At 57.0% G+C, this 11,294-nt stretch overlaps 1 protein-coding gene across 3 annotated transcripts; it reads left to right on the forward strand.

The window, feature by feature from the left end:
• The first annotated feature begins 1,572 nt into the window (after positions 1-1,572).
• Positions 1,573-10,937, forward strand: SYT12 (synaptotagmin 12). Of its 3 annotated transcripts, XM_088175624.1 has the most exons (8): positions 1,573-1,916; positions 4,446-4,510; positions 5,752-5,945; positions 6,257-6,649; positions 8,694-8,909; positions 9,454-9,574; positions 9,724-9,857; positions 10,359-10,937. In XM_088175624.1, the coding sequence occupies exons 2-8, from the start codon at positions 4,474-4,476 to the stop codon at positions 10,530-10,532; spliced, it is 1,269 nt and encodes a 422-aa protein (XP_088031750.1). In that variant the 5' UTR covers positions 1,573-1,916; positions 4,446-4,473; the 3' UTR covers positions 10,533-10,937. The 3 variants fall into 3 exon arrangements, with proteins under 3 accessions (XP_088031750.1, XP_014734220.2, XP_088031749.1); XM_014878734.2 differs by lacking the exon at positions 1,573-1,916 and having other exon boundaries at positions 4,318-4,510; XM_088175623.1 differs by lacking the exon at positions 1,573-1,916 and having other exon boundaries at positions 4,318-4,510; positions 10,526-10,937.
• Positions 10,938-11,294: the final 357 nt, after the last annotated feature.

Here is an 11,294-nt window from a genome sequence, read left to right on the forward strand (position 1 = left end):
ACAGGAGTGTCCAGCTCACCTGGAGCAGGTCTCCCACCTGTGGTCACACCCATTTCATGGAGAGCTTGGCCAAAGGTAAGCTGGCTTTAAAAAGGAGGGAGTTTTAATCGGTGAGCCTATGTGTGAGGCTGCCCAGCTTGGAGATTTTCAAACCTCAGCCTGATCCAGTCCCATCTGGAACAGCTCTGGGGGTCACTTTTGCCCAGAGTCTGGAGTGGTGAGCCCTGAGGTGCCCTGCAGGAAGGTGCTGGGTCCCAGGCTGTCCTGTAGAGGGACATCCTGCCACATCCTTGGGGATGCAGAGAAGCTTCGGGAAGTGGGGAAGGACCATGGCCTGCTCTTTTCCAGCTGCACCCAGAGGAGGAGCCAGGAAGCCTCATGGAAAATTCTCCCACCCAGGCAGCGTTTTTGGCACAGTCAAAACTTGATGTGTTTTCTCCCTGAAAATGAACTTTACCAGGAAGAGCATGGGAGCATCTCCCAGTGCTGCCCTCCCTGGATCTTTCCAAAGCAGGGAGCTTGCAGCCAGCATAGAGTGTCCCTGTGGCTGAATGTGGGTGTTCCTGGGAATTTCAGGTCCTCTGGAATGTCACACTGCTCCCTGGCCTCTGACCTCACCTTTTCTCAGGTTGTGTGGGTATTTTTTTCCCCACAAAATTGCAATTATTCCATTTTTTCCAAGCAAAGTTTTTCTCCTGCTGTCTGAAATTTCCCCTTGCTGCCCAGGAAGTTGCCTGACATTAAAATGAGGTGGCTGAAGCCGTGGATCAGAAGGCAGGGAAAGGGAAGGTCCCACAGGAGGGTGTGAAGACAGTCTTTGCAATGATCATGGTGTAGTGGGTATGGAGCCAAACTGTCCCAGAGGCTTTAGGTTCCAGATCCCAAAAAGTTCCACTTTCTGCTGCAGAGGGAGAGGATCTGATGGTTTTTCTTAGGAATATCCAAAGCCAAGACCTTGCTGGACAGCCCCAGGTGTCCCTGTGGCCAGGAGGGACACACAGCTGGAAGCTGTTTGGGACAAGGGAGAACCCAAGGATTCGGCTTTGGAATGGTGATCCAGAGACCCCAAGAGGCTCTGCACCCTTTGAGGGACAAGGGGAGGGGACCTGGGACCCCGTGGAGGGAAGCACTCATCGGGGTCTGTGGGGAGGAGCAGCTGGAGAGGCAGGGATGCGGTGGGATGGACCAGGGAGTCCTTGGGAAGTGGGATTTGGGGAAGCGCACAGCAGAGGGTCTGTGGTGTGGGATGAGGGATCTCGCATTGTCCCTCCTCACTCCTGACTGGGATTTGGGGTGAGTTTGCAGGGGTTTGTTGGTGGGTTTTTTTTGTTTGCTTGTTTGGTTTTTTGTTTTTTTTTTTTTTTTTTTTTTTTTTTGTTTGTTTTTTTATGGCAAGTTCCTCAGGAAAGCTGGGAGCTTGGCAGGCAAATCAAAGTGAGAGACCCGCGGGGTCCCCAGGCTCTGCCGGGGGGGTTCGGGCTGGGCTGAGCCGAGCCCCGGGGAGGGTCTGGCGAGCGCAGAGACCGCCCAGCTCATGGCACGGGTGAGCGGCGGCTCCGCCCCGGGCTGGGCTGGGCGAGGGAGCGGAGCCGCTCCCGGTCCCGCAGCTCCGGGAAGCATCCCGGCTCTGGGGGGAGCATCCCGCATCCCGGGGCTGGGCTCTGCACCCGCAGGGACCCCCGGGCAGCGGCGGGGGGCTCTGCCGGGGTTGGGGAGCATCCCGGGCTTGGGGAGACCCGTGGGTCCCGGCGCTGAGCTCGGGGACCCCCGGGGGGCTCTGCCCGGTCCCCATCGCCGGCCGGGCGGGCCCCGGGGGTCGCAGGGTCCCCCCTCCCCCGTGGGAGCGGACACAGCTCGGCGGATGCCGGGGCCGCCCGGGGGTCCCCGCAGATCCCTGAGGATTTGTAGCTGTCCAGGTAAAGCGCGGGGGGCACCGATTTGGGTGGGATGTGAGGGCGATGGGTGAGAGCAGAGCCTAAATCCTTCTGTTTTGGCAAGTTTGGGATGCGCTTTTATTCGTGCCAGGAGCAAACTCCGTCCCGGTTCCGTGTCCTGCGGATGGAGGCCAGGCAGGGCTGGAAGGGGCAGAGCAGCGCTGCGGGACCGGCACCACCGCTGAGCTGAGTTTAGCCCGGGCTCAGCACACGGGGCCATGTCTGGGGCAGGACAGGGAGGGAGGATGAGCAGAAAGATCGCTGGAACCTGGATTGGGATGTTTGGGGACTGCAGTGTGCTCAGGGGAGTCATAGCCAGGTTGGTCCAGGCGCTTTGGGATCAGCAATTGGGGTTGCTGTGCCTGTGGCCTTGGCAGCAGCGAGGTGACAACCCCATGAAGGCTGGGAGACCCCTTTTTCCAGGGGGGACAGGTGGCTTTGATGCTGTTTTTCTCTCCCTCGTCGAGCTGTTTTATTGTCCCTCCAAGCAGGAAAAGGGACCTGAGCTCTGCAGCAGCTCCCAAGGAAAATGAAGCTGCCCTGGCCCTGGCATTGGGGTGTTGGGATGGATGGAGAGGGCTCTGCACCCTAAACCTGGGACTCTTCACCCCTTTCTGGGTCTCTACACCCCAAACCAGGACTCTGCACCTCATCGTGAGGCCTGTGGGTGAAAAATCCATCAATCCCTGTGCTGCCAGTAGTGAGAAAGCTGTGCCCCTTCCCTTCCCAATGCCTCAGGCTTGATTTCCCAGGAATTTGAGCAGCAGGTCAGGGGGATGTCAGAGCAGCTCCTTGCAATGCTCCAGGGAAAAGCTTAGTTAACAGAAAAAAAGCCATAAATCCTTCCCTGAGCACCTCCACCCCCGTTTCCTCGCTCAGGAGAGATTGATGCTGTTTTCCTAATAGGAAAATACCTCTGGGTTTCATCCTAGTGCTGAGCACTGCAGTCTCTTTCCAGGTGATGCCTTGGAAATCTGCTTAACTTGCTGCTTAGAGAGCATTAGAGAGAGAGGTTTTGGGGACAGAAGCTCTGAAAGAAAAATTAGAAATTCCTTCTAATTTCCAGAAGAAATTGGGAAGAGATAGAAGGGGTTTAAAGGGGATGTTTGTCCTCCTACAGGAAAAGTCAGTCCTGAAAACTCTGCTGTTTTTGTATTAAAAATAATTGGGAAGCAGGGAGAGGATCAGAGGGCCTTGCTTTGGCACAGGGGCTTTTCAGGGCATAAAAAGAGGCAGTTTAGGGTAAATCTCCATCATGTTGCTCTGTTAAGATGTCAGTTTTCAGCACTAGCCAGCAAAGTGGGCCTTGAGCTGAGCTCAGCCCATAACATGAGCTCAGCATGTTCTCAGCCAGGGTAGGACTGGTTTATCCATTGCACGGGGAGATCTGTGCCAGAGGAAGGAGGATGGGGAGGGACTGGGCATCTCCCACCCCATCCCAGCATCCCTGTCACTTTGGGTTACATTTAGGGTTCCCCTTCCTCCTGCTATCCCAAGGATGTGTCCCTGCAGAGGGGCCAGGCCAGCACTGCTGATATTCCATGCCATGAAATTCCCACTCTTGCCTGTTACAATCCAAGCCTGGGTGGTTCTGGGGGGAGTTGATCATCCAACCCCGAGTGCCTGAGGCTGTGAGCACCTAAGGGGAGCTGGAAGGTGAAGCCCAAATATTGCAGAACCATCTGTCCAAGGCCAATCCAGCTCTGGGAATTCTGGAGAAGGGCTGGGGGGCTCTAAGGGAGGTGTGGGGGGGTTTAGGTGCAGTGCTGAGGTTGTGTCTCCGTGGGGTTCTGTGGGATGCCACCAGCTCTCCATGGTCTGTGACTCCCTGCCATGGATGCCAGGGAACAGGGAGTGCTGGTGAGTTCCCACTGGATTTGCTTGTTGGGTGTTTTTGGGGATCCCAAAGCCCCCTTTTCATAGCAGCAGCAGCTGGCTTGGTTAAATCCCCCTCAGCATCCGTGCTGCCTGGGATCTGCCTGGGAGAGCAGCTTCCTTTTGACTTAAAACCTTTTTGGGGGCGAAGGCAACGGAGCTTTCCTGCTACAGGAGCTGATTCCTGGGGAACAACACCCTCTAAACCCCACAGTGACCCCAAAATAGGGGAATGGGGCTGGCCCCCTCGGCTGGGGCCAGGGCAAAGCCTCAGGAGAGGCTGGGAAGGCAAAGGAAGATTTCAGCTGGAAAGCAGCAAAAGGCTTTGAGGGCTCCTGGAGGGGGGATGTCCACACACAGAGATGCTGGGAATGTCGCCTGTTTAAAGGCTCCCGAGGTAAATCGAGCGGCTCTGCCCCTTCCCGAGGGTTCCTGTCCCTCCTTCAGCTCCTGCCTGGTGGCTGAGAGGCTTCAGCTTTTGCTCAGCTCCTTTTGCTCCTTGGCTCCTGGAAGAGGAGCCAAGGCCGGGAGAGATGGAGGGGGAGCAGTGATGGAGCATCCCTGCTGGAAAATCACAAGGCATTCAATTGTTGAGTTCTTCCCCCTCATTCTAACGCTGTGTCTCGTGCATTCCAGGCCGTCCCGCTCGCAGGGAGCGTTTGCCATGGACACTGGGCACGTAAGCAGATCCCGCTTCAGTGGTGAGTCCTCCCCAGGGAGCCCGGGGAGGGTTTGGGGCAGAGCTGCTGGTGCTCACACCGAGGTTCTTTTGGGGAAGGGTTGGCTGCTTCTCACTGCTTTCCATGGGGAGAACCCTCTGTTCCATGTGATCGCTGGATTTTGTTTCTTAAAACAAGGGTAAAACCCTTAAAACCTCCCAAGTTTTCCAACATGAGTGCTCAGCCCTTGGAAACGGGCAGGAATGAGGGGGAAGCAGGTTCCAGTTCAGCTGGGATTTGCACTCGGAGTTCCTCAGAGGTAGGAGCCAGTAAAAGATTTTAAATTTTATTCCAAATTTTTATTCCCCTCCATCATAGCAGGAGCCTGGGAGCTCTGGCACAGGAAACCTCCGACAACTTCCCACAGCATCCTTAGCCGGGATGCAAGGATAAGGCAGAGCCCTTTAGGGCTGTGGGTCGGGGTGGCTGAGGCAGGACCCGGGTCCCATCCCGATGTTTAACCTGTGGGCTGCTCCCGGGATCCAACGCGGGTGCTTTGGCTGCGAATACTCAGTTCCTTCTGGCGGAGGGCTGGGGGAGCAGCAGGTTGTCCCTGTTGTCCCCGCGCTCGGATGCGATGTGGGAGTTCAGCCTGGCTTTGGGCTTTTTCCGGCTCCGAAGGAGGGAGCGCTGCGGCGTGATGATGCCCGATGATCCCCGGCAGCGCTCCGGGATCAGAAATCCTCCGATTGCCCCTTTTGCGGTGCCGCACGGGGCTCTTGGTGCCGGTTCGGTGCGGGAGTGATGGAGGCTGGTGCAATGCAGCAGGAACCGAGCCGAGCGCTCCCTCCCCGCTCGCTCCGGCGGCACCCGCGGGGCTGTTTCCAACAGCTTTTCCTTTGGTTTTTCCCTACTCCCGGCTTTTCCTGGCATCCCCAGGCGGCAGCTGGGCCGAGGGCGATGCAGATGTGCTCTGAGCACATCTGTCAGCGGGACAGAGCCGCAGCTGGCAAAGGCACCCGCGGCAGCTCGGGAGTGACACAGGGAAGCGGGGCTGGGACACGGGAGAACTTCATCTCGCGGGAAAGCCAAGCCGGGGCTGTCATTTTTTTTGGCTGGCAGAGCCTCTGCCTGACCCGTTCTCAGCCCCCCCGGGTGGGAGCTGCGGTTTATCCCCCCCTCGGCCCATCCCATCCTCGGAGCTTGGAGCCGTGGAAGCAGCCGAGGCTGAAGGCTCATTCCCGGGATTGTGAGCAGCTCATGGATCCCCGTGTCCCCTGCAGTGGCCTCCAGCCCGCCGCGGTGGGAGATCGGGCTCTACGCCGCCGGAGCCTTGGCGCTGCTGGGAATCGCAGCCATCAACCTGTGGAAGCTCTGGCGCTCCGGGAGCTACCCGGCCCCTTCCCCCTTCCCCAATTATGACTACCGGTACCTGGAGCAGAAGTACGGAGCGGCGTGCCCGGACATCAGGAGCAAGGTAAGGGGGGAAGGAAGCTGCGTTTGTCTCTTTCCCTCTGCAGCACGCGGGATGCTGGAGGGGTGGGAATATCTCCGGGATCCCCTCGTGGTTGGGGGAACACAGCCACAGGCAGCAACCTGGTGCTGTCCGAGCTTTTGGGAACTGCGGGAAGCTCCGGGCTCGCTGCCGCGGCAGCTTGAGGCCAGGCAGGGGCCGGGATGCATCCAAGGAGGCGGCGGAGAAGCCCAGCTGTCCGGCTCCGCTCGGAGGGATGGCATGGATGGGATGGATAGGATGGATGGCAGCGCCTGCTTTCCTTTCCCTGGCAGCGAGGGCTGGCCCCGGGCTCGCAGCGGGCGCCAGGTCGGAGCTCTTCGTCCCGCAAGAGCAGCCTGAGAGCAGAGGACACCTTGGAGAGCATCCAGGAGCTGGGCAGCCTGGAGCTGATGGGCAGAGACCTGGGCCTGGCCCACTACGGCCCCCTGAAGAAATCCATCTCGGCCGACTCCCTCAACTCCATCTCGTCCATCGGGAACAACTTCGGGCAGGATTTCACGGTGGGGCAGGTGGAGGTGTCCATGGAGTACGACGGGAGGGCGGCCGCCCTGCACGTGACGCTGCTGCAGGGCAAGGACCTGCTGGAGAAGGAGGACGCGCGCTTCGAGTCCTGCTTCATGCGGATCAGCCTCCTCCCGGCCGAGCAGATCGTCGGCATCTCCCGGGTGAGCCCCTCGTTCCCACCCAGACCCCCCCACGGACCCCTCTGCGCATGTGGATGAATGTGGGGTTTTGGGGGGCAGCGTCCCTTGGCCGCATTCCCCAAGGCAGTGGTGGGGTTTGGGAGCAGGGAGCTCCAGGCAGGCCAGGATCAGAAATGGTTGGCAGAGGATTTGGGGGATATCAGCTCCCCAGGGCAGTGGTGGGGTTTGGGAGCGTGGAGTCCAAGGCTGGATGGGGTTGACATGGGATTTTGGGGTGGGTCTCTGCTCCCCACAGCAGTGATGGGATTTGGGAACAGAGAGCTCTGCATTGACACAGGATTTTGAGGGGTGTCCCAGGTGGGTTTGCACATCAGAAACCTGGCAGAGGCAGGAATGTCTCCCCTTGGCTGGGATTTGGGCTGACTTTGTCATCTCTGACCATGGCTGGTGGCAAAGTTGTCCTGCTTGCCTGTCCCTGCTGTTGAAAGGACGCTGTGGCACGTGGAGGAAGTGGCCTGGGGTGGGATTTGGGTGGCAGTGGCAGTTTTGGGCAGGTACTGCTGGTGTCTTGCCATGGCCCCACAGTCCCCCAAGCCCCCAAAATCCTTCTCCTTCCCAATGCTTTTCCCTCCCCACAAAGGACATGGCAGTGGAAAATCCATGTGGCAGCACTGACAGCCACAACCAGGGTTGGATCTGGGGCAAAACCTCCCTTTTTAAGTGTCTCCAAAGCTGCTTTTGGAAAGCAGGAGCCTCAGTTTTCTTCCAGCATCTCCTTTATTACGGAGTCAGTTTGATTTAATCAGGATATTCCAGCAAGGAATGGGAATTTGCATCCCATTGAGGCACCTCTCCACTGGGGTGGAGGTGCTGCTCCATCCACACAAACTGACTTCTGCCTCCTAAATATTTCCACAGTGCCCTTTTAGAACCATTTTTCCATCCAAATCTCTGACTCTTTATTTATGCTCTGGAGATATTTATTATTTAGTGTCATTATTTATAATTCACTAGCACAATTTAGCTCCTTGGCTGCCCCAAGGCCACGGATAAAGGCCCAGTTGCTTTTTTTTTTCCTCAGTGCTTCTGGAGGGATTTTAAATAGCAGCTCCTGTTTGGTTGTACTTGATCCAGAACTCCTAAAATACAGCGTAGGCTGCAGACAGACAGTCTGTAAAATCTGTAGGGCTTTAAAATCTCTTCTTCATGCAGAGGAACTTCAATCCCCTGGGGGCTCTGGAGGTTGGTGGTATCCAGTGGGAGAGCAGGAATGGCAGGTGCTGCCTTTGTGCCCTTCATCCCAGGGATGGAGCAGGATTAGGAGCAGACTGAGACAGGAGAGAGTCCCTGGGGGAGATGAATCCTCTCCCTGGGGGCTTTTGGGGTGACACAGTCCCACAAAGGAGTCCCTTCTTCTCACAGATTTGGGTGGCTTTGGGGAGCTGGTGGATCCGCTTTGCTCCACACTATCCAAGGCTTCCATCCCATGGGACAAACCCCTGGTTTGCCTGTGATATCTTGGATGCTGAAACAGGACTGGAGTAGGGGGAAAAAAAATCCCTAAATCCATGATTTCAGAGCATTTCCCCTCAACCAGTTCTTTGGGATCAGCACCCTCAGGATGAGCCACGGGAGCTGCTGCTGCCTCTGCTCCCAGGGAATGATGTGACACAGGGACAACGTCAGCCAAACAGCACCATTCCCACTGGGCACATTCAGGAGCTGGCTTTGCTTGGAGAAGGGCTGAGGGTTGCACCTTGTAACCATAAATCCTGTTCCTGATATAGCCAAGCTGGATGTCCATCCACACTCCCAGGAGCTTGGGATGTGTCTGAGAGCACTGGCCCAAGGCTGATTCTGTAATTAAAAGAATTAACAGGACTGGGGCAGCTCACAGCCCCGATTTTCACCCCAAAGGCTGAGCAGTTGCTGTGGTCATGTCGGGAATAAACCATCCCGGTGGGATGGGGCGTGCCCCCCCTGCATCCTCGCCATTCCCACGAGATGGGGCGGAGCAGGGATGCTGCCCCGCGGGTTCCAGGGCTATTCTCTTTTCCCGGGGCAGATCCAGAGGAGCGCCTACTCGGTGGCGTTTGACGAGCGCTTCTCGGTGCCGCTGGATCCGGCGGCGCTGGAGGAGAACAGCCTGCGCTTCTCCGTCTTCGGCATCGACGAGGACGAGCGCAGCGTCAGCACCGGCGTGGCCGAGCTCAAACTCTCCGACCTGGACCTGGCCACGCGTCCCTTCAATGCCTGGCTCTACCTGCAGGACACCAACAAGGTGAGACAGGAGTGTCCCGTCTCCCAGCTGCGACAGCGGGGTGTTTTTGTGTCCTCAGGGTTTTGGTATTCTGGAGAAGTATTTAGGGAATTTTGCTCTTTTCTTGGGATGTTGAGGAAAATGGGGAGGTGAAAGGAAACAGCAGTAAAAGATATAGGAAAAAGAAAAGAGTTCTGTAGGAAATTCAAGTGGGGGTGGTTTAGTGGCAAAGCAAGGGGTTTCACTTTGAAGACTGAGTGCTCTGTTTTATACTTGTAAGAGCTGATGAAACACACTCCATTACTCCAGTACTGATTAGTGAACTTATACATTAAAAGAGTGACTTTACAAGAAATTTTCAATTATTTATCATGTTCACAGCTGATACCTAAGTGTGCACCTACAACTACTTGCAGACAATATGTTTTATAGTAACTTGGGGGGAGAGAGCAGAATTTATAACGATTTATATGTAAGACTGGGAAAGAGTGGCCTGAGAGCTGCTCAGCAGAAACTTGTGGTGCTGGTGAACAGCAAGATATGAACAAAGAGTTGTGTCCCACAGGCTGTGGACACGGTGGGGGAGATCCTGCTCTCCCTGAGTTACCTGCCCACGGCTGAGCGGCTCACGGTGGTGGTGGTCAAAGCCAAGAACCTCGTGTGGAGCAATGGGAAGGTGACTGCAGGTGAGGGAGGCTCCCTGGTGGGGTTTGTCCTGGTTTTTTTCCATTTGCTACACGGGAGTGGATCCCTGTGAGGACAGAAAGGGTCCCCCCTCTTTCTCCACATTGCTGGGACAGGTGTGACTGATCCCTTGACTGATCCCCCCGAGCAGATCCCTTCGTCAAGGTGTACCTGCTGCAGGATGGGAGGAAGATCAGCAAGAAGAAGACAGCAGTGAAGAGGGGAGACACCAACCCCGTGTTCAATGAGGCCATGATCTTCTCTGTGCCAGCCATCGTGCTCCAGGTCTGGGAGAGCCGGGAATGGGGAGCACATCCCAGTGGGGAGCTCCTGGGGGTGGATGTGGGGTTCTGGTGGGGTTGTGGTGTGTGAGCGTGATTTGGGGTGGATCTGTGGGGGCTCTTGTGGGGTATACGGACGCGTGGGAGCTGTTTGGGGAGGTGTGGATGTGTGGAAATGGCTGCTGGAGGGGGGATGTGTGTGGAGGACTCTTGGGGAGGATGTGGATGTATGGGTTGGGATACAGCAGGGTGCACAGGGATGGTTTGGTAGGTAGACAGGGACAAAGATGGATTTCGTGGATGTGTAAGTGTGGGGGGTGTACGAGGGTGGGTATACGGGGATTTTGGGGTGGGTTTGAACAGGGTGGGGCCCAGAGAGCCGTGTGTATGTGGGGTACGGCAGGTTGGGTGGCGATGCACGGATGTGTTGGCACCGTGGGTGCCCATCCCCGTGGAAGGGCACTCTGGGTGGGTCTGTGTGTGGTGACAGCCCCGTGGCCCCCAGGAGCTGTCCCTGCGTGTGACGGTGGCCGAGAGCGGCGAGGAGGGGCGCGGTGACAACACGGGCCATGTGCTGATCGGGCCGGCGGCCAGCGGCATGGGCACCACGCACTGGAACCAGATGCTGGCCACGCTCCGCAAGCCCGTCTCCATGTGGCACCCGCTCCGCAGGAATTAGGCTGGATCTGGGGACAGCGGGCCCGGAGAAGGGACTTGGTGACACCCACAAGGCTGAGCTGGCGGCGCTGAGGGACCCAAAATATCCGGAGCATGGACAGAGCGGCTCCGTGGGCACGTTCCGGGTCGCTCCTGCCCAGAAAAGGAGCCCAAAATGGACCAAAAGCAGCGGGAACCTCCCCGAACCGCGGCTCCCAACGGCCTCGGAACCCGTGGAATCCTCAAACGTAGACTCTGAGCAAGGGAGAGGGGAGGATTCCTTTGGAAGGTGGTTTTTGGGTGGGAATTGTGTAGGGGGTGATCCTGAGGGGATCTTTTGTAGTGATTTTGGTGTGCTGTGCCAGAGTTGGAATGTTTCCAGTGGGAATGGAAAAAGGGAGCAATAACAGCAGGAAATCAATTGTTACAGACGGCTGCTCCTCCCATCTGTTCCCCCCCACACTAAATCCCTGCCCATCTCCACTGGCTGCACAGACACGGATTGGTTTCCAGCCACTTGGGTTTGAGGTCAGATCCACACATTCAGTAGGATCAGGGGTAGCTTTTCCCACCCCAGCCACTTTTCCAGCCCAACCTTACCCTCAAAATGCTCAGGACAGCACCACAAATTCCTGCTCCTTCACACAACTCTCACAACTGGGGACTGCTTTTTCCAGCCCCTAATCCTGGACTTGGGCTATGACTTACCCTATAACTCAATTTTAGCCAAGATTTGGCCTTGTGACCCAAGGCAGGTGGGGCTCTAGCCCAAGCCAGGTTTGGG

This window comes from Sturnus vulgaris, chromosome 18, assembly GCF_052056855.1.
Source record: "Sturnus vulgaris isolate bStuVul1 chromosome 18, bStuVul1.hap1, whole genome shotgun sequence".
Lineage (NCBI taxonomy): Eukaryota > Metazoa > Chordata > Aves > Passeriformes > Sturnidae > Sturnus > Sturnus vulgaris.